General features: G+C 37.0%; 1 protein-coding gene across 1 annotated transcript in view; it reads right to left on the bottom strand.

The window, feature by feature from the left end:
- The window catches only part of GLIS3 (GLIS family zinc finger 3), a 159,413-nt gene that overhangs the window by 112,204 nt on the left and 19,906 nt on the right, over positions 1-27,303 (bottom strand). The window contains exons 2-3 of the mRNA XM_039730014.1: positions 11,445-11,637; positions 6,098-7,214 (exon numbers count right to left, since the gene is read on the bottom strand). Coding sequence (XP_039585948.1) covers positions 6,098-7,214; positions 11,445-11,560 — 1,233 coding nt within the window. The 5' untranslated portion in view covers positions 11,561-11,637. The remainder of the gene's footprint in view (positions 1-6,097; positions 7,215-11,444; positions 11,638-27,303) is intronic.

Below are 27,303 nucleotides of genomic sequence, written 5' to 3'. Positions count from 1 at the left end.
ACAAACAAAAACCCAAAACATGCACCCAAATCCAACCAATCAACCCAACACCAGAATACCCTCCAAATTTCTTGTAGCTGAAATTCTGGTAGATGCAAAGTATGTTTTAGGATTCCTTACTTCAAGTAGTTGAAATTTAAGAGTTCTTCATTTTTTGAGTTTACCATTTATTTGTAGTTTGGTATAGCAATGAAAGATATATAAAACATATTTAATTAAAATTATGCTACAGGGAAATAAAAAAAAAGAAAATATATTTTTTGTACCTATCCACAAACACAGAGAGGTAACAGATTAGACACCTTTCCATACAAACATAAGGGTTTCTGCAATTAGGAATGTTCATTTTTATTTTGGGATTCTTCACATTCATGTTCTGGACTAAAATGAACTAAAAATATGCCTGTTTGCAAAATTTCACTTACGTTCTGTTTTAAATTTTTCAATTATATAAGTCAAAAGGGAAAAAAAACCTAATTCAAATACTTAATATCAAAATCAAATTATCAATTAGAAAAAACAAAGAAGTTAGATGTTTCATAAACAATTTATTCTGAAACCTAAAGCATGGCTCTCTGGGCACTGTGGCTACCATTTTCACTGTCATCATTTACATGTAGAAAGGAGTTTGCTCTGCAGTTTTTGATTGCTTCAAGAGATGTTCTGCTATTGAAAGTCAGTACCCTGGGTGCCAGAAGCGCTCTTGTCCTCACTGAATTCAAGTGCAAGTTGTGCATCTTCAGCAGCCAAAGAAAAAGCACCTATCATTACATTTTGAGCTATGAACACAGTAGATATTTCACACTGAAAGGGTAGTATTGAAAGACCATTAGTACAATTGCTAAAGAGGCAAAATTCATTAGTTTGGACTAGATGCCATCTGATGTGATCACACGAGCTTGAGCTGTTTGGGGAGGCACACCCAGAGTTCATAATTCGCATTTTCTTTAAACAGCTAAGACATCATAACCATGACCAGAAGATTACTAATATTGCACAAACCTGTGAGAGCTAGGGAGGCTTTATAACAGACAACTAAAGCCCAACTTTCTGTATCCATACACCATCATATAGCCTAATTAATCATACATCTCTGTTTTTTCTGTGGCATTTCTGTTTCAGCTTGTTTACTGAGTTAGTGAAAGAATCAGCAACAAGCAAGTGTAAATTTAGCTCTTTCTAATTTTCAACAATTTGACTCAACAATTCAATTAACATTCTTGTGACATTGCTTAAGACAATGTGCTGAATGCTACTTTAGCATAATGGAAAGATCTTCTGCAAGCATATAAGGAAAAACAAATTCAAAATTGTTTATAGTTTCTATTTTATCAAGATTTCAGTGCAATATAGGATGTGATATGGTCTTATCAAGAAACATGGCATATACTGTAAACGGAATATTTGCACATGCCATATATGATACCATATGAAGATGCAATGCTAAAGACCAAAGATGGAAAAAAAATCCCAATCATTTTTACAGAATGCAGTTCTGGTTTTAATCAAATTTGCACTTTGACACCATTTTTAAAAGACATGTGTTCAAACAGCACACATACACACATCCATGCAAGTACTCATGCTCACCCAAGATGTTTGCTTGTGTCTCAAAAAAAAGCATTAAAAAAGTATTTTAAGCTTCATGCTCTTTTTTCCACATATATTCTGTTTTACATGCCTTGCAGATGTGTTGTGGGACAATTTCAGGTATTTAGCAGATGTTAAATGGATGTTGCTTTGAATCTGACAGGAAAACTAGCAATTTTATTGGTTTATATAGTCAAATAGCTGCACTAAAAAAATGTGGTCATGTAGTACTATCAATACGAAAGATATTAGGCTGTAGCATAGCTCAGAGTTTACAGAAAGCAACAAGACTGAACTCAGCCTCAAAAGGGGAAGCATTCTTAGTGCATCTGAATAAAGCTGTGAAGTGTGAACTTGGAATTTATCTCTAACATCATGCTGTTGCTGCTTACACCAGAATAAATGTGTTAAGCTTAATGTTTGTGTAGCAGGACAATAAGACTAATTAAATAGCTCTTATTGGAGCTGAACTTAAAAAGTAAACATGTTCACTACAAAAGAAGGGAACCTGAGTAGAAAATTAGCTCATAGGTAGATACAAAGAGAACAAAGGTCAGCATTTGCCAATTGCTACTCTGAGGTTTCAACAGCTAAAAGGAATTCAGCCTTTTTCTAATTCAAACAAAATCTGCAGAAGCCTCAAATGCCATTGCAAGATAACTGCTATCAAACGTTACAGATCTCAGCCACTGTTGTACTTACTACTTGCATTTCGATATGAACTTTTCTTCATATTTTTTGTTTTCTGACTTATTCCGAAAAAGTACAACCTAACACACAGATTAATCAATAAATACAACACATTAGAACATGCTATATCTACTTTATATGAAGAAGCTTAGGAGCAGACACTGAATACATAGTGGTAGTAGTAGTAGCAGTAGTAGTAGTAGTAGTAGTAGTAGTAGTAGCACCATGTCATGAATAATTTTTTAGTCACTAAACCAGGTCACTGAAAAGAAGAATGCTTCTCAGGTGATGTAAGTTAGAATAGAACATGAAAGTTGTTTAATGAACAGTAAGGGAGCCCAATGCATTTTAATAACTATTTAAAGAATTGCTATTCCAAACAAATTCTTTAAGTTTGGAACTGATTATCCTGATTGTAACATGTTTTTGTGTGCTGATATTTGATTACTATTCACCCTTCAACACTTTTATCTTCCAGAATCAAAGAAGACAGCTCATCCAGAACGAGCAGGAACTAAAGAGTAAAATATTGCTTGCAGCTTTAGTTTAAAATTACCCTAAATTTTTGTTATATAGATAAATAGATACTAACTCAGATGTGGCAAAACAAATGCTGAGGTCGCTTGACTGTGATTTTAACTATAAGCATGGTTCTGGTTTTAAGGATAAGCATATAAAGTGTTGAAGTCCCAGCGGCTCTGCAAGTCTATTCTGAACCTCATTATTTAATCATCACAAAACAATAACAGAGAAAAATAAAATTTTGTTACAAAGTTCAGCTTATGAAGTTATGTATCTAATTTCATGTTATCTCTACTATTGTTGCAATACAACATAGAGATAACCCTCACCTTAAAAAATACTGAAATCACATGAATCTTGCTGATGTAAAGCTCACTGTGATATCACAGCAGTCCTTAGGGATACACAGCACAATATGTAACAATACACCTTCAATACAGCAGTTCAGAGATAAACAACACTGTCAAGTAAATATACTGACATGACTAGTATATTGGCTAGGACCCATTGCAATTTATGCTCAAGCAGAAGATTGTGTCTTGCAAACTGTTGGGAACCATCAACACGTGCAATGCTTACACAATGATCAGTGTGAGATAGCAGCACGATGACTGGTGCAATTGCTGCCTTTGATTACAGGATATCTTGATAGATTATATTAAGATAGTTCCTCCTAATGATTTACTATTTCTGTTATATTCTTTACAGTAAATTTGGTTTATTAAAATAATAGATGTATATTGGGCATTTTTCCTTCCTTTTTCCTGCTTGGTCTACTGGACTTCCTCTTACTAGACTGTAAAATACAGTGGATATAGAGACTATTAGTTTCAGTAGTTTCAGAGAAACAGGCATGCTACACCTAGAACCAGAAAATAAATTCTAGAAAGACTCTAGATGGACAAATAAAGATCATAAATTGATTGTTTTGATTTTGCACTTAAAATCATAAATTTGTACAAGTTTAGTGAAAATTTTCAGCTTTCTTTAGCATAATTTTTTGTTAATTTGGAAGTCATTCTTCATTATCATCTGGCCCAAAATGTTCTCCCAAATACCTCACTTAAAGACTCCATTAAAAACCTTACATGGCATGGATATGATTGCAAATTCACTGCTTGGTGAGAAAGGTATGATGTTTGACTGAAGTAAATTTTCTGAGTATATCAAGAAGTTATGGCTGCTGGACATTAGAAAGACAAATACATTTTTTTTTCAAATTCACACAATTTGTGAAATGGTAAAGGAATAAAGCATTGAGTTGTTTCATTCAAACCATGCTAAAAAATGACATTTCTGCTTGCTTATTCCAAGAAAAGGGACATAAGTTCTAGATTTACACTCACGTTATGAGGGTTATCATATCATCCTCTGTATTTCTACACTTAATTACAATTCTCAACATGAAAGAAACATATGTGAATGCTGCTCCTGATACATAAACTTCTTGGTGCTATCCAGCAATGCTTGCTTCAGTTCAGTAATATTAACCACACTTTAAAAAGCAATCCCTCTTTGAGAAGCTGATCTACACACCTCTATATATTGGTGACACAGTAAGACTTGGTGTGTACTTTAGTTTTGGCTTAGTAATCTCAAAAACTTTATCATATGAAATGCCATATCCACTTACACATTGAATGATCTTCAAAGCTAAGGACACACCTCAAGGAGGCTTTATAATCAGGAGGTCATTGTAAGCACCCTTTCTGAACAGGGAGGGCAGGGAGTTTAGTGTGTTACCAACACAATGTTTTCCCCACTATTACAGGATCCTTCATCATAATTCTTCTATTATAAAGACTTGGGTTCTTGCATTTACTCTTTTTCAGTGCTCTTTCATCATTCCTGCCCTCTTTCTTCATCTTGTGTCTGCCCTTACTCATCCACTGATGTCTGTCTCCATACCTTTAATTACATGTGATATTCCCTTAAAAAATTACTTTCTTGACTCATGGTATTTTTTTTCCTCATTCCCTCTCTTCCCATAAATGTGATGAGAAATCCTTGAGGAAGAACTGAAATTAATGGTATACCCTGATCCAATATAGGCGGAGAGCAGAAAAAGAATATTATGGAATTTAAAAAAATATTCAGAAAGCAGACAGCCTGAGTTAAGGCTCTGGTGTGACAAAAGGGAAGGATAAAAAAATCTTTCTAGCATTGCAACACAACCTTTACCAGGTTCTTTAAATTCAGAATGGAAATCTGGAAATATATCCACTCTATCCTGCAGGACACTGGCCCTTTGAAAAAACAAAAGTAAAAGAAAGAAACTTTCTTTTATCTCTATAAGCAAACATCTACATCATGCTAAAAAAATTATTCAACAATGCATACACTGATATAGACTCCAAGCACCAATTTAAATTTCACCACATGTAAACATAAGTTTTTTAATCAGAGGTTATTCTTTTAAATTATATATTCATCATCATTTATGCTGCAGACTCAAAACTGCACTGGTGAGGTTGCTGTCTGATGACACTAAATAAGCACTTAGTAAGGTTAAGCTCATTATCATTCAAAATAGACCATATGTAAAGGCAATTCAAGAATATAAATTACAGAGATTATAGATGGTGCACTAGAGACCAAGCACAAACTGATTACATCCAGATTATTAACCCATGTGACTATCTAGGTCTTAGACAGACTGGCAGTGACCCTAAGCAACTTTTCTTGCTAGAAAAACATGACTTCATGGGTTGAATGCTCACTGCTAGAATCTGTGAAAAGAATAATTATTATGGGATTTATTCCTAATGTACTAAGGGAATGTGGGTTTGGTTTTTTAGTAGTAGAACAAACAACTGCCTTAAAAAATGCCTAACTCTTTTCAGTTTCTTGTGGTAACATTATGCAATGTCTTGAAAATTCCTCAAGTCAAAAAGGTGTCACATGATGCAAAAGTCTCTCAGGATAAATTGTGGCATTTATTTTGCAGCACTTTTACTGCATGTATCCTTCATGCAAATACTTAAGTACAGATGGTGCCTCAGTTTTGCATTATGAAGGTTTACCATGTCACTTGTTGCAGTCTACAATAAAAGTTTATAAATGTAGAAAACACAACATTTTGACTAATCCTATCAGTTGATATGTATCAAATTAAAGAACAGTTTTCCTTTCTGTTTAGGTGGGAAGACGGAACAGACCAGTCATTTCATTCTCACAAACTATTTAAAAAGTACACCACTAAATGGCAGAAGCAAAGGCAGAATTACAACTTCACTGTATTTTCCTAAGTAATAGAGAGCCTTTAGTCGTTAAGAAAGACAGAACTCAGACTCACTGTGCATTTGTTCGGCTTCTCTCCTGAGTGGACTCTCATGTGAATCAGCAGTTTGTAACGGGCATTAAATGGCTTGAACCTTCGAGGGCACCCTGCCCAGAAGCAGGTGAAGTCCTCTCCCTTCCTCTGGTCTATGTGGATCTTCTCTATGTGCCGCACAAGCTCCTCTTGATGGTCATACAGCTTCCCGCAGTCAACCCAGCAACAGCCATGCTTGCCATTGGGATCGTCCGGCTCGCCATCCTCCTCCAGCAGGGCGCCCGGGGCAGGAGGCAGCACCTGCAGCGGGGGGACGTGGCTGGGCAGGCCGTGCGGATGGCGGTGCTGGTGGGCATGGTACGGCGGGGGCGGCCCTTGTGGAGGAGGTTGTGGCAGCACCAGGGATGAAAGAGGCATGTCACCAATAGGGCCTGAGAAGTCATCCAGCTGTTCATTTTTCAAGATCTCCATTGCTTGGCTGTCCATGGGCAGCACACCCTGCTGGATCACCATGTTATTTGTGGCACCCATCTGTAAGCTGGCTTGCTCCAGCTGCTGCATCCGCTGGTACTCACCTGTCCCGTTCTCAACATACCCTGGAAAAGTGACACTGCCATTCGCCATGTGGAAGCCTTTCTGGGCAGTTGAAACAGAGCAGTTTTGGGGTATACAGCTTCCTCTCACTCCCAAAAAATGTCCATAGACCTCAGGCTGTGGGGAGACGTTTGCTGGCGGTGCCCTGGCACTGTTGATGTAGGCCACCAGAGAAGTTGGGGATGTACGAATGATTGTATTGAACTCAATCCCAATGCCGTCAGACAGAGGAGATACAGAGAGTGCTCTCTTTTTGGAGCGGGCTGATTGAGACCAGACTGAGGACTGGCAGGGACTAGAGTAAGGGAAATTCTTATTTTCCATGCCATATAAGTAGGACAGTAATGAGTTACTGGATGTAGATGCTTCGGGCGAAAAATTTATTAAGTTCCCCAGTTCACTGCCATTTTGTAAACCATGGTCAGGAGGAACAGAAGAAAGTGTCCTGTACCTGTGTGACCACTCTTGTTCAGCACTCACAGGGGAATGACCTCCCGACAAGCTTAACGTTGTAGAGACCAGAGTCTCACATGACACGAGTGACCTGAAATAAAAGTATAATAAAGTAAGCAGTTAGAAAATTCAAAAGTAGATTTTTTACCTTCACACACATGCTTAAAATTAAGGAAAGGCTACATGTGAGAAGAGCTTTCCCTAACACTAGGGGCTCAAGTTCAGCACATTCAATTAGTGAGTAGTTATACAAAGGTCACTTAGGAAGCCAACTTTAAAACCTCAAGATTTTGAAAGCAAGTTTCTATAAGGATTCTTCATCCAGCATTGCAGAAATTATTGCATGTCTTTTCATCAATTGTGCTGTAAATAGGTTTGGATTTCTGAAGCCAAAGCATTATGTTCCTGCCTTCTATGAAACCCATAATGATTTAAGTCATCTATTATATTTCTGGAAAAAAACAGAAAGAAAACTAATCTAAAGAGAATGGATATTCAATCTGAACGACAATTGTCAATTGTAACACATACGAATTCTACAAATACTTCCCTTCAGAAGTTTTATATATCAAGTTTATAAATACAGGTAATATCTAACTTTACAAAACAAACAAAATAAATTAGCAATGTAGGAGAACTGGTTGAAGAGGTTTCTTACATTTGATTTGAAGATGTATCTGCCTCCAAGTCAGCAATCAAAATTTGTCACTAAAGTGTAATTTTGCTAGTATTGAGCATTTTTCACAGAGATATTATGAATCTTCATGCTGCAAATATTCTTTGGATAGCTTGAAAACCCTTAACATATAAGCTCTTAAAAGTATTGTTTTCTACAGAACGAGATAAAAAAGAAATAAAATTCAAGGGCCCTGAGTCATGGCTGTAAATGCTGGCTGAAGGTTAACTGGACTTATTTATTTGTTTCCAGTTCACACCCAGGCACATTTGGATTTCCTACCAGTTAGTGGTGCTATCAGTATATAAATTTCTATTTTTAAGGAGCTCTTACAATAGGAAGAACTGGTTATATACCCAGATAAACCTGACAATCTCACAGAAGCCTCTGCATCTTATGTTTTGAGAATTCTTGGTTTTATTACTTTAACAACGCCGTTTTGAAGAAGCATGGAATTTCAGTGACAGATCGAGGACACTGGAGGGGAAGCTTGGCACAGCCTGAGAGAGAGAGGAAGTAGTTTGCAGGTGTTGTATCTGTAAGATAGCTCACAAACAGGAAAAATGTAGCTTAAAAGAACAGCAAGCCCTGCTGTAGTGACCAGAGGGAGAGATGTTAAATTCCCCTTTGCGCAAGATACTTGCTTTGTAACGCATGGTTGATCTGCTGTATCAGAATAAGAAACGTCCTGTTCTGATTCAGTGTCAGGGCAGGGTACTGTCATGGACCTTACATGACTCCATCAGGGTTTAAACGGCACTTGCAAAACAGACTACAGACAAAATGCACAACTAGCATGCTGATTACAATTTGTATTGGGAGAAATGAGAAAAATGAGATTGCTCTATCAGGTCAGTCTTGTGTGCCATTTAGATCTAAAGGGATGACTTTTTGTGAAAAAGCTGATCTAGGCTGTTGTCAATGGGCTTTGTTACAGCACAGTTCATTATAGGGTGATTAAATCGTGCTAGTATGTTGTGACCCCAAATACAGATCCACAGGTTTGAACTCCATGCTATGATTCACACCCAGAAAATATAAGGAGAGGGTAGGGGTGTTCTGCCAGGTTTTTTAAAAAATTTCATTTTTTATTTTATGAATAATGCAAAAGAAATTGTGCATCAATAAAAAGTCTATTTTTGTACTGACAAGAATTTTAATCAGATGCGTAGTACAACCAGTGTCATACAAAAAAGCTACTAATACCTAACATGAAGGGGCATATCCATCAGTGAATCTGAAGAAAAACTGCTTTTTAAAAGTCTCATAATAGGACAAAAATAAAAAGCTGGCCCAGAATTTCAAGTATACAATAAGTAAGAGCCAGCTATTCTGAAGAAGCTGCAGCACTTCAGCATCTAAATTCAAAAAATAATAAAAATTCCAACCCCAAAAATGAAGATTCATTTAAAATTCAGCCCATACTGTTACTAAGCAGTTTTCTAATAGGAAGAAAATAAATACACCTAATATGAAAATGAGGGACCAGATCTATCAGGGTTCCAGAATCTCAGATGGCATTAATTGGTGCATCTGCTTATTGTAAACTAAACCAGCTTGAGTTTGGACCAGATCTTTCATTAACATTTGCAAGAGATTACTTGCAATTACATTGTATTCTCCCTTTGTGTAAAGAGGCCACAATGTCAGAGTATAATCCAGAATCCTGAACATAAACATGGAAGAGTGAAAACTACGTTTTTCTCTCTTTTTATGGTCTTCTATTTACTAGCCAAGAATGCTTTGCTCTTTCCTAGATCTTTTTCTGACTCACATCAAAGCAAATGGCAGTATTACATCTGGTTTGATGCAACACAACTGAATACTCCAAAACAGTTCTACAGAAACTCAAAAAAATGGGGAAGGTTTCATCCTCTATGGTCTGTACACCAGAATCTGATGCTATGTGTAGCAAAACTCATTTTGCCAACTGGCTTCTTTCTTCAATCAGTAAAAATCAAGAAAATTCACTTCAGCTTTGGTAAATTCAACAAATAATCTGATTTGGGTTGAGCTGCCAGAACACAGTTCATAGTGCCTGAGAGGAGAAGGCACTCTGCCCAGGAAGAACCAGTCAACTTCACTTAGGCAAAAGCAGCTTATAGTTCAAGAAATTTAATTTTAAAAAAAGCTCAAAACCAAATAACAAATAACCAACCTCCCAAAAAACCACAAAGAAAAAAAATCCCACACTGTTTTGACAATCTGTGAGTTAGAATCTGACTTTAAACTTGTTTTGCCCTATTAAACAAATTGAGGTAAAAATTGCTGAAATTGACATTCTTTGTGTGATAAACTTATTTTAGAACACCTTCATTGACAAATCATTAAAAGGTACTCTAGGGACACCACAGCCTTGATTCTGCCAGAGTTTCAATTTGAGTTTCCCCTTAGTAAATGTTTCTTTGAAATAAAATCAAAAGTGCATAACTCAGTACTGACATGATATATCCAACCACACATTCAGTGTTTGGAACCATACAGGCACACCTAAAACTTAAGTAAGTAACAATTCTGTAATTACATTTTTCTAGCAACAGTTTTATTTGATCTGAAAGGCATGTATTTGGATTTGTCATTTGTCATCATCTTAGCACTGAATGGTTTTTGCTGACATGTCTACACAGGAAGCATAATTAATTTTGTAAATTTTCCCAGGAGGCTCAGTCTTCACAACTAAAGTGGCAGAAATGTTAAAAATTATCTTAAGAGTAAAGAAAGGTTTTATTCCTTTTGCAAAGTACCAGTCTCAATTATTTCAGAAATGTCCCTTGGCTTGTGATAAAGCAACACAGTAAATGTAAACTGCTTTGAGAATAAAGACCCTTATGGTCTTTTGTAAATAAAAACTACATTTCAACTCAGTAGGCAATGGGGAATGTAGATTCCAAAGTAATACATTAGAATATTTTTTCACTGTATATTTAACATCCAGGGATGTGCCTGATGTACTTATAGGGTGGTTCTCAAATACCTGTTTTCCTCTAATTCATGTTTGCTGACAAAACTCAAAGTCATAATCTCTTATTTAAGTGTTTAAAATTAATTAATAAATGTTTATCTGTGGGGTAGTATATAATAAGGCAACATTTACAGTGGTCATAGTTTTCTTTACCTACACAACAAAACTAGGAAAATTAACAAGTTTTCGAGGACAATTGATCTGATTAATTATCAGATGGTAAACAAACCATTTGAAAGCAAATGCATTTGATTAGGAGAGAGGAACATGTGCAGAGCATTTACGGGTTTTTTTGCCTGTCCTTGATGCTATTTGAAAGACACCAACATGGCACATTTAGCACTATGCAGATGTAACATGTGGACTATTTCTGCTTTCATCCTCCATAACACTTCCTATACCCAGTACAAAAATCTAGTTTGTGACTATAAAACAGCATTTATCTAATAAAAATTCCTATCATACACAGATTTTGTGTGGCCAAATTTCACCCATTATTTGAATTACCCCAACATGAAGTCCGATTATAGTTGATCTGAATTAAATTGCGTGGAATTCAATTTCCCGTGGCATAACAGAGAATGATTTTCTGATTTTAATAACCAGAAATGTCACATTTTCATTACAGATGAATTAAAACCCCTTCCTTTTAAAATACTGAATAGAAAAAGGTAATTGAGGACCTTATATCTGATGGAGAAGCATCCATAGACCTTTGTAAGCTAGGGCTGATCTGGCTGCATGCTGTTGAAAGGTGATTCACTGAAGGTGAAAGAGGTCCCAGCTGTTGAACTGTCATGGGATTGCTGGTGACTATTGCATTGTTGCCACTGCCTTTTCCAATGGACTTGCCCTTGTATCCATAACCAAGACCTCCTAAAATAAACAAAGCAGGTTAGTATTTATCTTTTATGAACCCATGACGAGGCACAGAACTCACATTGTAGCATCCCCTGAACTCTGTCATCTAATTCCTGCATTTTGATCACATCACTTTGCAAACTTCAGAAAGTAATGGGAATCTTCCGATGAGGACAAAACATGGGACTGACACAAGAATTTTGCAAACTTCTCAAAACATAAATAGCAATATTCTACAGGGGAGTTAATAGATTATGCATGTGTAAAACATGGGCTGAAGTACATAAACTAAAGACCAGGCATGAGGGAAAAACATCAGAAAAAGCACCAGGTGAAAAGCCCTCAGCTGAAGGACAGCTCTCTATGAAGAAGACAGGAAGAGAGAACCCAAGGAGGCTGCCAGAACAGCCCCGAGTCCTACAAAACCCGGCAGCTCCAATTCATTGCAAACCCTTGCATCATTCCTACCACTACCCATGCATAAAGCAAGGACACCACCAATATGCATGCAGACTGCAGTGCTGGCTGAGTAGTTTCACTAGCAGGAGAGAGTTACAGCTGGAACCCAGCATCTCTCAGAGGTCTAAGTAGAGGAATCTGAGCTGAATGAAACTTCAAAGCATTCTGGACTTTCTTTAAAGGCCACAGTCAGCTCTTAATCACTGCTGTCATGACTCAAACTGATAGCTCTTAGACAGTAGCACAAAAGGTAGCTGGCCACTGGGACATACCTTCAAAATACCCTGTGTACCTTTTGTTGTGATTTAGATCACAGATGGTAGTTTACATTATTGCCTCCATTAAAACACATTGAGATTAGAAAGTTAAAATGCAGGTCCTAACATGGAAGTTGTTGGACATCTAGCAAAGTCTCATCACAGCTGAAAATTAATAATTAGACAATTCACATTTCTAGCTGCTTCTCTGTTCAAAATACTCCACAAAGCAGGACAGAAACATCAGGACAAACAGTGAAAAGTATTTCTATGTAAACCATTTTACCAAATTATATCTACCTTTGATATGAGCATACAACTCATACAATCTTTTCTTCAGGTTCTTCAAATGGGTTGCAGACTGCAGAGAGAAGTACATTAAGGCATTAATGTCTCTCCCAGTCAAAGGAAGAAAAGGCAAATCCTTCAATTCTCTCCAGATCAAATGTTTCCAAGGACAAACATGTAATGAGGATTCCTGATTCTGTACTCAACTCCACTGCAGACACCACAACAAAGCATTTAAGTTCTTGTAGGATTACTGTCTGTTCCCACTACAGATGTTCAATTAAATCAAAAGAAAGAGAGAAGGTATTCTAATTTCTTTCCTGTGAAGCAGGAAAGTACATATTTTGAACTCAGTAAAGCTGAATCAATGTGCTTCTCAGCAGTTGATTTTACAATGTTATGGAGAATTAAACTGGAATCAGTAGCAAACATTAGGCAAAAAATGTAAGTTGCCTCTGATAATAACATGAACACTGTTCCTCTTAGCAAAAAGCTGGATGGGGTGAAATAAATTTACAAGCCCAAATCACACTTTTTTTATACATTTTATGTATTAAAAAATACATAATACAACATAATATGCCTATATGTAAGTGTGTACATAAATGTTCAGTTAGCTATGTTTCAGAAAAGTGCCTTTAGTATGTAGAACCAAAGATATGCTGCACCAAATTACATAAAAGAGAAGTGTACTATAAGAATACAACAATGTAGGAAACCCGACTGGGCTTGACCTTGACACTGAAATACAGCTGTAAAGCTTGGATAGTGTATATACATACACACATACATGCATGCATGCATGCATACATACATACATACGGAATACATAATACATGTATGTACATATGTATGTGTGTGTGTATGTGTGTGTGTGTGTATATATATATATATGTATGTATGTATGTATGTATGTATGGAATATTTAATAATATACCAACCTACAATTTAGCATTGAGAAAATGTGCCCAATATATATACTGATCCTTTCCTGGATTATGCCATTATTCACCCTTCACTTAAAGGTCACCTTTAAACAAATTTCAGTAGTAACAATAATATCTGCTTTATCATATCAGGAAATCAAGGACTGTGCATTTGTCAGATTTCCATTAGGGAAAGGCCATGTGTCATCTCAAATAACAATCTGCAACAATACAGTGAAATTACTATTACTCATTATTAAATCTGAGCTGCTAGAAGCTTTCATGTTGGAAAAAAAACAAATCCCAGCAGAAAAATGATAACAATCTGCAACAATACAGTGAAATTACTATTACTCATTATTAAATCTGAGCTGCTTGAAGCTTTCATGTTGGAAAAAAAACCAAATCCCAGCAGAAAAACCAGAAAAGGGAGTAGTGCCAAACCAGTGCCGTTAAATACAGAAAGTTGCATCCTCAATGCATTCTGGTTTCCCTTTCAATTACAGGGTCTGCTATTATTATCTGTTTATAAAGAGTACCTCAGGGGTGCCAACAGCAGGTAAGAAAATTTGCTGTGTTATGGTAAGGATAATGGACTCATTGCTAGCCATTGAAAGGAAAACATGAGAAATTAAGTACTTTGGGGAGATTGTATTACTGGAATGATGAACAAAAGTTATGCAAGACTCTAGTCCTCATGAACATTTGTCTGGACTGACATAAGACTTCCACTCTTATGTGGAAACAGAAGCAAAAGGCTTTCTTCTTTTTACCATTGACAAACATTTGCTGTTATGACAGAAAATTACAATTCTTCCACTGAAAAGAAGGCAGGGAGATTATCATGGAAGAATAAATAAATCACCAGCTCCCACCACTGAAAGAGACTGCAAAGTAAAAGGCCGCTGCTGTGAAAAGCAAAGTCATCATTTAATCAGCTACTTCATATGGGCACAAATGTGTCAAAAGACCATCATCAATACCTTGACCATGTCCTGCAGGTCACTGAACAATATCAATTTAATCTGAATCAGGCAGCAGCATACAATCCCATCTATGCTGAACTAAGTCTGAGTACAAGACTGGAAGCTTATGCTGACTTCAAGCCCACTACAAAAGTACAGACCACATCTGATCTAGCATAAAGTTAAACAGGCGCAACATGGCCTGTCAGCAATCTGCTGCTGAAAGGAATGCTGTCAGAACATGTGTTCAAAAGCTCTGGATAAATGTCAGAATAACTATGTCCAGCATCAGCACATGGCACCACATACCCAGAGTGCCAGAGGAGCCCTCAGTCCAGGTTTACTGTATCATTGTACTGAAGCCTGGAAATGTCAGGATAGTGAAAGGACAACTAGAAATTCCTCGGTGCCTTGAATCCACATGAGCTGAGATAAACAGGAAACTCTCAGGAGGGTACCAGTGAGTTTAAATGACACTGCAGATTCTAAGAAAAATATGTAACCAAATATTTTAAATAAGTAAAAGAAGTAGTTTCTTTTCTTTTATATTAGGATATAAAAGATCAGGAGACAGTCCAATAAAGCCAACAACAACTAAAAAGGAGGAATCAGCCCTACAGTAGCTCCTTGTAAGAATTACAGCTGACCAGAGCAGGTGCTTTATTCTAAATAAACATAATAACACATAAATCAAAACTTCTCCTTATAAACATATAACAGTAACAGTAAACAAGTAGAAACAGTAAAAAAAAATATGGAAATATTTTAATCCATTCACTTCCTCATTCATTAGGCTGCCTATTTTCCCTGTTTATTCTCTTAGCTGGTTAACAGCTAAGTTTCACCCAACCTTGAAATGCAAAATTATTTCACTGCAATCTTCTGAAGAATATTCAAAGAAAGCAGAAAAATACAAGTACTTTAGATACACAGAATTTTAGATGAGACTTTCTTAATTTATGTAATTCTCTTACTTTTTGGAGGAAGAGTCCAATATGAAATCAGTTTCACTTAAAACCCATTTTCTTTTATCAGATATTGACTGATAATCAACCAATTTCTTTGCCTATTTCTTTATGTTAAGAGCAGTCATTTTTTCATTCTTCCAAGTATCTCAGGTTAAAAAATGGAACTACTTCACCAAACCTTTGAAATTGTAAACTATTCTCTCCATATATAAATCATGGTCAACAAAAACATACAAAAGCAAAACCACTTTTAATTGTCAGATGTTCTGAAACCCACTACATACATACCAAATACATAACACTGGATCAAATTCAAACATCTCTTTGATTAATAAATTCTATAGCTACTGAACTAATTACTATGAAACAAAGTTACTAAAGTGATCTGAAAACCTGTCTCTTGCTACTGTTAGAGCAACAGCTAGAAATAAAAGAATTACAACAAGAGAGCAAAAAATTAATTTCCCTAGGGGATTTTCTGTGTACACATACACAGAAAATGTACATGTGAAGAGCTTTGGAAGTGGTTGGTTTTAATACTTTCCTTGTATTGGGCTTCCACTCTTGTTTCTGTGGACTCTCTATTCACCAAAATGGGGAGAACAAGGCACAAGCAAAAAAGCATGTTGTAAGACCATAAATAAAGAGGACAGACACCATAGTAATTAAGCAGATTGTGTGAATGTATTCTTCACATAGATTAAACTCACCACGGCTGTTTGAAAACGCATTTGGTCTTTTTTCACAACACATTTAATCCTCTGCATTTGCAGAGGATTGCAGCCTCCAGTTACTACATACATCTTTACTGTCTTCACCATATCTGCAGGGTCATTGACACCCCTGTTTGGAGGTGTGGGGACTTCACAGCGGCTGGTAACTCAAAAAACTCAAATGTTTGCATAGAAGACTTGCTTTCCAATGGTAATATCTTAGTCCCTCTCACCTTGAGCCTGCCAAAGTTTTCAGGCTTCCCCTGCAGCAATTTCAGTTATATTATTAATGACTGCTAGAGAGCTAGCACTTATCCCTTTGCCCTTAAACTAAACAGCCACTTTTCTATCATTTCCACAGCACCTAAGAGACTCTACTGCACAACAATGTAGACAGAGACACTAGCTGCAGGGCAGTGGATATCAAACCCCTTCAAACCTTCTTTAAGTGTGATAAACTGAAGTTTCAAAGGGGAGCAAATATATTTTAAAAAGGTAAGCTAGGGGGAATATTGTCATTTGCCTCTTTGACCATATGATCAGATAAAATATTTGCTGATTTGGAAAACTGGGCTTCTCCAAACTGGCATCATGCTCTGAGTCCAGATCTTTCTGGAAGACCTTGAAGTTTCTAGGTGAACTAGACAAAAACTCAGTCACAAGTTTATGAGGTATGAGCTTTTTTTTATAGCATGCAAGCTGGAGTTTTTCAGAGTACAAGTAAATTATTAAACTATGACTCAAAAAGTTGCTGAATTATCATTTGTGTTGCAAGTCTTACAAAACATTGTAGTTTCTCAACTACACATCACACAGCCACTACACACTAGTGAAGCAGTGATTCTTAGCAGCTATTGTCTTTAAAAACAAAACAAAAACAATCAAGGATTTGTAGTTAGAGAGAAAATCCTGAAATTAAGATCCTAAAAGGTCACTGTTTTAACATTATGGATATGATCATAGCTTGGTTTTCTTAACACAGTCTTACCAATGACATTTAGTAACAAGTTTTCTCCAAATCCTCTGGCAGTGTCCACTCTGAACACTGAGTTAGACACACCATTAATCTGACTAGTACTGGATATACCCATGTTCTTCACTGTTTACAGAGACCTAATCTTTACAATCAATAATCTCAAGAAAATACACTAAAGAGAATTATAAAATGGCATGGTATTAAGAGACAGTACTGTGTATGCACTTTTAAAGATTCTTCATGCTTTGAATCTTGTAAAGGCAATTTTTTCACTATCAGAGTGCAGTTGATAAATTAACTTGCACTAATTTCCAGTGTTATTTGCAATCTTTGTATGAAGTAATCAAGCATGTACTTTCTGCAACTCTACTGAGACAAAAGAGACTGACAAAGCACAATGACAAACAATGTCTCCTTTCACCTGGAACCAAGGTAAAAAATTATCCAGAAGCAACCAGTGAAAACAATACCTCACAGGTGATTAACTTAGCTGGTTTAGAGCAGACAGCAATGAGATCACCTACTTCTATGGAACACTTCAACCACTAAATTTAAACAAATGAAAACAGTGGTCTTGTAATGACTAAACTAAGAATATATTATGAAACAGTTTCAGGGAACTTCCAGGAAAGAACAGACACAGTAAAAAAAAGATTTTTCAATTGGATCTACAGACATCTGTAATATTTCATACTAATTTTGAATCCATTTTATCTAAATCAGGAAGACCTATCACTTACTGAAAAGTTATTTAGAAAGCTACTTTGTTTTTTTATTTTGCATAAAACATAAAATGTTATCAGTTAACTAGTGCACACACACGTTAATGTTTAACTGAACTAAAATATAAATGTTTCAGCTGCAATAGGTAACTCCCTATTTGTTATCAGTAACATTAGATGACTTCTGCATTTGTCCTTATTAGGCTAATATGGTATGTCCTTTTCTATTACAGAAAACTTACAGCTTTATGCCTTTGCTTTGTGCTACCTTTCCATATTATTAGCAACCAGTTTCTATGCACAAAACTTAGTCTGACCATTTAGTTGTATTTCTTAACTATTAATACATTGTGCAAGCCTCATAATCAAATAACTGGTACAAATCAAGAGAAACTCCACTGAAAGTGCAATATATATTCATATATAATGGTGAATACTATCAGGGGATAAAACACAACAAGTTTCCCGTTTTAAGATTCAGAATTGGCCAGCTTCTTAGAACACCACTACAATGCAGACAAAGAGAAAAGTATTACTATAATCAAAATGGACATTTAGAGGTGTTTGAATGAACAGAAGATAATTGTATTGGAATTAAGAGATAATACCTTCCAGCTGCAGTTCCACTGGGCAATTACTGCCTGAATCTGATTTAAATAAACACAGAGCATATATCTGTATGCACATGAGAGCACAGACTACAATTTCACTTACTTGGGAAGAAAATAAAAAAAATTATATTTTTAAAACTTCCTCATATATTGTGAATTATAGGACTCACATGAAATCAATTGGGAAACATTTTGCCCAGCATCTTAACAGCATTGCAGTCATCTGCAAAATAAATTAATTGATTTAAGCAATTTTATTAGCATACTTTTTTGTTGATATCATCTGATTACAATGCAGCCAACTATGGAGGAGCAACAAGAAAACATTCTAGAAAAAATAATTCTCTGTACTAGGTAACACTTCATCTGCCACAACAACTTCTAGCACTGTTCAACCTTCCCTGCACATGTGTGCTTTTCTTCATGTTAGAAATACATTCTTGGAATATTTTCCATTAATTCCTGATTTTCTTTTCCCTCAGTTTTAATTAGAACATGCTCAGATAGTTTCTGTTATCTGAATGGTCTTAGTGTTTTTGAAAATACCACATAGGAACTTTGCTATCTGTAACTCTGGGCACATGTAGATCCATTACTCTAAAGACCTTATCATTCCATGTATCCAAGTAAATCAGCACAGAAATGTACCTTCTGTTCAGACATAATTTTGGTTTCTTGCTGTGTTCATTGGACTGTTATCTACCTTCCTTGTTGCACACCTTATACACGTTTCTCCTGTCAGCCTGCCTGCATGGCAATGATGGGAAGAAGATCCTTTCCTTCCTCCAGGCCCCAGGCCAAGGGAAGACCTTCTGCCTCCTTTAGTTATTTGTAAAAGGGGATGCAGCAGAGCACCAAGGGTGAGGGGACAGATTCTCAGTAGATGAAGGCTGCCTTAACTCCAGTGCTCTAGGACAACATCCTCCAAGCAAAACCTGCCGCCTTCTGTGCACGAGTTCTGAGCAGAGGAGAAGAGCAAGAGGATTATTTCTACCTCCAGCGTGGGCCAGGCCTCAGTCTTTGCCACCTGATATGTCAGTGCCAGACTGTGCTGCACGTCACATTCCAGTAATAGCATGAGTTCAGCAAAAAAAGCATGCAATAAAGGTGTTGTTTAATGTTAAACTCTAATACCACATGAGGCTCATTTTCTAAATCTCTACAGATAATCCAAGGCATTTGATTGCTCTTTCTCAGAATAACATCTTTCCCCCTCTAAGAGACCAAAATGTACAAGAAGAAGAAAAAGAAGAAGAAAAAGAAGAAGAAGAAAAAGAAAAAGAAAAAGAAGTCAGCCTGTTTAATAGTGATACCCCTTTATAACAGGTGACAAATGCTAGCATGGAAAAAACCTCAGAAACTGCAGTATGGAATCAGGAATCTAAGTAATTTGCAGTCACCTTCAGTATGTTTTTGTTTCCCAGATAAAGTCAACTGTTCAAGGACACTATTATTTTTCAAACAATATTGTCCCTGAGATTCTGAGCAGCACATTTTTTTCTTTCCTCACACTAAAAACAAGATACTGTTTAAAAGTAAGAATGTTATCCTAGTTGTCAGTTTAACCAGGCAGAAATAACAAGCATACAGCCCACATAACATACATATTCTAAGAGGCTTTATACACAGTTAATTAGTTTAACTATTGCTTTCATGGTTCATTTAAGTCTTTCATGCTTCATTAAATATCAATATATTTTATCACCTCAGAAAAACTTCTCAGTAAAAATACAATTGTATTTTCAAGTGATAATCTGCTTAACTAATATATATATTTCAAGCATGTCTATCAGACACCAGAAAAGTCTGAACTGCTACAGTAGCAGTATCTCAAACCATTATGCAAATTTCTTTCCCCACACACAGTGGAAACAAAAGTACTTTTGCTGAAACAAAAGTACTTCATCAAGAAAAAGAAAATTATTTTGACATATCTTATTTTCATCATTAAAAAAGTTCTCACACTGATCTTTTGCTGCTCCACCTTCACAGCAATCAGCTCAAACATATCTTGGATTCAGAAATTGTAACTACCTTGCTAAAAGTCCTCAATTCATAAAGTCAGTAAATCACATCCTTAAGGAAGCATAAAGACCAATGAAACTAATAGTTATAAGTATGAAGAAACCAAAAGCCAAGTGCAACTCATTAAAAAAACTCCTGTGGTTAAGAGAACATCTGTCCTATCAGAAAGGTTTACTTACTTATGCATAGTATGAATTTTCTCAATTCAGGATATAGGAATATATCAGAGCTATTTGGAAGAACATTTGTGAGACTGCGAAATTAGTCCTTACAAGTCCACCTGCATGATTACCACAAATTCTCTGGAAATTTCTACTACTATCTTCACATGCAATCTCATTCTATGAAATATACAGCCAGTAAGGTACATTGCAACAATAGAATGAAAGTGGTTTTTATTATTCAAACTGACTTTTAGAGGAGGCCACTATCAGCACCATCATGGTCCAAACAAAACCCTCTACTTGTCTTGCCATCTTAGTTCTTCATGTCAATGACAGGCAAATCCTGAGAAAATTACACAAACAGACAGAAGTATTTAACATCTGTATTGGCAGTACATGCTTCCACTCCTCTCAAAGCTTTAGACACTTTTCTTTCAATTTTATTCTTTATTCCTTATTCTTTTCATCAGCCCAGGCTATACTAATTAATCGGAGTTTCCCAGGTCTTTTGTTGTTGTGATCAAAAAGAAAAGACCAAAATGAAAGCTTGTTTCATCTTTTTAAAGTGAGTCCATCTACCTTCCACAAAGCCAGGCTAATAAGAGGGAGGATTAAGACCAATTGAATGGCTTAGGCACCTAAACACCAGTCCTGCTCCTGCCCTTAGCTGTCATCCTTGCCAAAATTGATTTGCAAAGAACGACGTCTTAACCACAGCTATTACTTTGTGAAGAGGAGGCTGCTGTGTTGGCAGGGTTTGCCAGCCAAAGCTGGCTCCTGACTAAGGTCTGAGGTAAAGACACAGGAAACCACAGTGGTATCCCAATGCAATGGTGTCTGCAAGGGCCATCTGAAGGGCGGAAAGAAGTGCTCACAGACAAAGGCATAAAAAAGGCAAGTGTTTGCGTGCTCTGCTGAGCTGAGTCCTTTGTTCAAGGGTGGAAACCCACACAAATGTCCGGATGGACACTGAAACATTTTCAGGAAGCTGGTCAACCCAACTGTCTCTCCTCCATACCTCTTAAAAAAAACTGATTGGTACCCATCTTCATATTAGTTTGAGAGAGAGAATTTGCTAAATAGGTAAGAGTAAAACATTCAAAATTGATCACGTGATTTTTGAGGACATCATCCTCGTGAATTTCAGCGATGTTAAATTCACAAGTACATAAGTAATTTTCTCCAGACAGAACCTGGTCTAATGAAATGCTTATGAGATTTTTCAAACTTCTGTCATATGCAAACATTCATGTATTCTTCACACAATTTAGTGTGGGTTTTTTTAATATTCTCGTGTGATTTTCATTAAGTTGCAGGGATTTGATTCCCCGTAACTCAAGGCCTGCAGTTCCCTGAAGTTAATGTGAATAGGATATAAATCTCTTACAGTCAGCTGTCATTGTATCCCAATAATGCTGAAATTCACATTCTATTCTACAGTTCAAGAAATTCTACATTAAAAAACATGTTTGCTTTTAAAGTACTTGCAATGCACACTGCAGGCTAAAAATGCAAAGCGAAGTCCATTCCACTTCCAAAAGGCCACAGAATACTAAATCAGGTCAACAGAGAAGACTTAAAAGTCATTACAATTCAAGAAAAGGCAATGATCAAAACAATTGTTATAGTACTTTATCCTTTATACAACTAGCTTCTCTTCCTCAAGCAATATTCTAGAATCAGGTCTGCATGGGCAAGCTGAGTGAAGAAAGAGTACGCCTTTGCAGTCTGGTTTGGTGGGAGTTTTCAGTGAGTGCCCAGATGCTGTCAGTTTCTGGCTGACAGATATCCACCCAGCTGGTCTCTCCCCCTGTACCCACAATAGCACAGATAGCATAGGAGAAGAAAAGATGGGAAAAGCTCCTGGGTCAAGATAAGGACAGTTTAATAAAAAAGGCAAAAACTTCATGCTGAGGCAAAGCAAAATTAGGAATGTATTCACTACTTCCCATCAGCAGGTAGGTGGCCAGCCACTTCTTCAGACTGCGTAGCAGTTGCTCAGTAAGATAAATGCCATCACCATTAATGCCCTTACATCCTTCTCCTTTCTCTCAGCTTTCATGACTGAGCACATCATACAGTATGGAACATCCCTTTGGTCTGCCAGGGTCAGGTGTCTTGGCTGTGTTCCCTCCCAGCCTCTTGCACACCCCCTTTCTAGTGGCCTTTTTTCAGTAGGGTCATGGAGAGAAAACCTTGACACTGTATAAACATTGCTTACCAAGAACCAAAACACTGGTGTGTTATCACTGGTTTGTTATCAAGACTGTCTGGTCAAAAATGCAAACCCCAGCACTGTATGGATTGCTACAAAGAAAGTGAACTGCATCCAGACAGATGCAATATACTTCTTGTAGAAAAACCCAACTAAATGTTAGGAGACTCCTCTGAAAAAGTAAAAATACATGGGGAACCAGCCCAGTGGGGTAAGGAAGACAAGCACTTCCCAGGGAATGTCCAGACTTCTGGCATCACTGCAGAATTCAAGTTTACTTCTAAAACCATTATCATTTTGAAATGAGAAATGTTTTCCCATTGTGATTTTAGTTTAAAACATGCGGGAAAAAGGAAAATTAAACATTGAATAGGTATTAAACACTCAGCTTTCTATGGAAATTATGTAGTTGCAGAATTTCACAAGGCTTACATTTTCAAGAATTTGTTTTAAAACCAGGGATGTCTTACTGGTTTCAGAAAACAGCAAGAATTTTGAATATGAATACTTTAATTTTATTCACTTTGAATAATTAAAAGACAATTTATGTTTTCATCACATAAAGATTGTTGCTATTTTAATCAGCAGGTATTATTTTTAGAGGATGTTTTGGCTTAAGAAACTCAAGAAATGAGGAATCATGAAGGCTCAGCTGAAGATAACTCTATAGTACTTTTGCTCCTACGTATGCATGCATTAAGTGTTGAAACATGCTTGTATGATTAAAAACAATATGATTTTGTTTCATGTGCATTTTTAGTTGTACCCAGCTATAATACCTACTGAGAAACAATAACATCATTACTGCAGCATCTATTTGTTATGTCAGGCTGATTGTGTTGCATTTCTGCTTATGGAATAAGATTTTTAAAAGAAACTACAGTTCTTAAATTAGCAACTCATAAACAGATATCTGTTAAGTCTGAGGATTTCATGACTATATTTTCATCTCCTCCATGTTTTCTACTCCTCTAATCCTGTTATGTTTGTCACTGTAGTAGACTGCCACCTTGTCTTTCAAAAGGCTGCAGCTAAGGGACAGGAAAAAGCCATAAATATTTCAAAGATGAAGAAGGGTGTTTCACTGAACATACTATTCAGTCTTGTCCCACTCTTATTCAACTTGTTTATCAACATCTGGGCAAAGGGATTGAATGCAGCTTGAGCAAGTTTGCTGATGACAGGAAACTGAGGGGAATGGCTGATAGACCTGAAGGCCATGCTGCCATTCCACGGGACCTTGAGCACTGGGCAGAGAGAATCAAGTGCAACAAAGGCAAGTGTAGGGTTCTGCACCTGGAGAGAAATAACCCCAAGTACCAGAAACAGGCTGGGGACTGACCTGCTGGGAAGCGGCACCCTTGTGGCCTGGAGAGCCCGCCGTGTCCTGGGGTGCACTGGGAAGAGCATGGCCAGCAGGTGCTATCACAGGGAGGTGATCCTGCCCCTCTACTCAGCCTTAGTGAGGCCACAACTGGAGTGTTGCACCCAGTTCTGGGCTCCTCAGGACAAGAGAGATGCAGAGCTGGTCAGTACAAGACTAACAAGAAGAGGGTGCAGCAGAGTCCACAAAGATGATGAGGGGACTGGAGCATCCCTCTTATGAGGAGAGGCTCCAGGAGCTGGGTCTCTTTACCCTGGAGAAGACAGAGGGGATCTCATCCATACATATAAATATCTCAAAGGCAGGTTCCAAGAGGATGGTGCCAGACTTTTCAGTGGTGCACATGATGGGGTGAGGAGCAATGGCCATAAACCAAAACACAACAAATTCCACCTCAACAAGAGCGCTGGAACAGGCTGCCCAGGGATGTTGCGGAGCCTCCCACTCCAGAGATGTTCAAAACTCAGCTGGAGTGTTTCTCTGGCAATTGCTCTGGATGACCCTGCCTTGGCAGAGTGTTGGACTAAATGATCTCCCTAAAAGATCCCTTCCAAGCCTGAAAATTCTGTGATTCTGTGTTCTTTGTGACATTAGTTTGAAAAAGTACACTGTGGTTGGCCAAAAGGATAAACAACCCAACAGCTTGATCATGTGCAATGATGTAAATACTTGGACAAGACTATCTCACCTCAGTAAAGGTGTCTAAATTCTTAATTTATGGTACTGGATCACAGGTATGATCAGAATAAAGCTGGAAACTTCAATTAAATCACATAAATCTCAATTGCCACAACCAAGTTTTCTATTTTAAAGAAATTTTAACATCCCTTTACTGGGAGCAGTTTTGTTAGGACCATAACTTAGCTCCTGGTTTCTAGTTTCCAAGTCTTTAAAAATCATTGCTTTCTCTATTAAATTTTTTGAAAGAAAGAAATCTTAGTCAAGTTATAACATGCTAGGTAGTCATGAAGGAAAAAATGAGATTATTATCATCATGTTCAATGTTCAAACCCCTTGCAAAAGATTCCAATATCTAATTTAAGAGATTCATTTTGGAGATCTGTGGGTAAAGAACTATTCAAATCATTCAGTTTGACCATTAATGAACTTATAGGTTAGGATACAGTGAAGGAATTCACAGGAGCAGTCATGTGGAAAGAAACTGCTCATGACTACTATTTGTTCTTGTTTTGCAGCACTTTTTTTTTTAAGTCCAATCAATGTGGGATTCTTCTTTCTGATTTTGTATACTACAGGAACTTTTTAAGTCTCTTCAGGGACTAAGAAATTCACAATCTTTCTTAAACCAGAATCCCTAAAACTGAACATAAAAAGAAATGCAAAATAAAGATCACAAAAAAACCCATTGTTATTTTTTGCACAGAATTCATGTCTTGATGTTTGCTATATGACTAACAAAAGTAGACTAATTGCTCAAGCTCTTAAAGGATCATTTTTATTAGTCAGGAACAGGAATATATATTTCTTGTATTTTTAAATACTCCCAATTCTACTTATAAATCAACACAAATAAAAAACAAATTTACTTTATAAAAATCAACTGTCAGGAAAAAAGTTAAAGATCTCTCTAAATATACTCTTCCCCACATTAAAACCCTAGGTTGTAAACATATCTTTTGCTAAAAATACATCATTTTACATGGTTTTTTTTTTCCTTTGAAGTTTTTGCTGAGTTACTTATTACACATAAAATGAGTGATAGAAGGCACTGCGTTCCTCAAATGGTGTTAGTGACTTAACATTCATCAACATTTTTTAACCACAGAGCCATCAGCAAATGTACTTGTGCATTTTCTTTTCACAGTCAAACCAAGGGGGACTGGCAAGGGTGCTGAGAAGACCCTGCTTGACCTCCACCCCCAACACCAAGGACACTGTGTTCATGTTTATCAGCTGGCAATATAAGAATATCAAGGGTGTTTCAGCTACCCTCTGCAGTGCAAGAACACAGTTAGATTTTACCACGACGTCTGCAACAGGCGGGAACTTGCTCATTCCAGCTCCCAGCCTCCAGCTGCTCCTTACACCTGCACCACCCCCACCTCTACTTCTGTAAACGTAAAGTGAGATTTTCAAAAGTGCCAGCAAACCTTCTAATTCAGCTGCACCAATTAAGATCCCAGGATCAGACAAAGTGAAACCACTTCTGAAAGCTTAAAAACAAGCAACACCAGACTAAAACAGCTATTCTCCAGTCAGGGCACAGTAACAGGACAACACACACTCCAAGGCTGACCCTACAGTGTTGGTCCAGAAAAAGGCAGACAATAGTGAAGTAAGAGTGAAGAAAAGAAAGTAAATCAGAACTGCATCTGCCTAGTGCAACCTGTGAACTCTGAGGCACAATAATTCCCAGGTCTCTCCTTCAGCAAGAACAGTTTTGTAAAACTTCTCAAGTAACCTGAATGTCATTTACACAGATTTGGTCCTCAGTGTTTCACTTGGCTTGTAGCAGGGCAATTAGCAGCATAGTCCCTTTGTCCAACTGGCAGAATTATACTATGGTTAAGTAAACATGGGGCATGTACACTTTGTTCTCCCTCTTCCTCCCACAGGTATCCCTTCACACACTTTCAGCTCTGACACACAATTTCAATTAGTATCGGTTTTACCAAAAGTCAAAGGCAAAGTAATGAACACTGCACCAACAAAACACATTACTTTCTTGTGCAAGAAGACTTCAGTCACTCCTGTGACAGACATTGCACACTGCAGCTATACCTTCTCTGTATGTATGCCTTTCTGAAGTTGTGTATAAACTATGCTACAACTTTGCTGCTTATCATGAGTGCTGTTGCAGTAGGTTTTCATCACTCTATAAAGAAATTGGAGAGGAGATTTGAACACTGCTTCAAAAAGTCTAAAAATAGAAGGCAGCAATGATGGGGAAATAATTAGAGCACATGGTAGATGTGGAAGGAATGGTGGAAGATAGGCTGTAAACAAAACCACAATTAGAGAGCTGAAAAGCAAAAGTCACACTTTTT

The sequence above is a fragment of the Passer montanus genome, unplaced genomic scaffold, assembly GCF_014805655.1.
Source record: "Passer montanus isolate IOZ18808 unplaced genomic scaffold, ASM1480565v1 scaffold7, whole genome shotgun sequence".
NCBI classification, from domain to species: Eukaryota; Metazoa; Chordata; class Aves; order Passeriformes; family Passeridae; genus Passer; species Passer montanus.
This window is presented reverse-complemented; position numbering and strand designations above follow the sequence as displayed.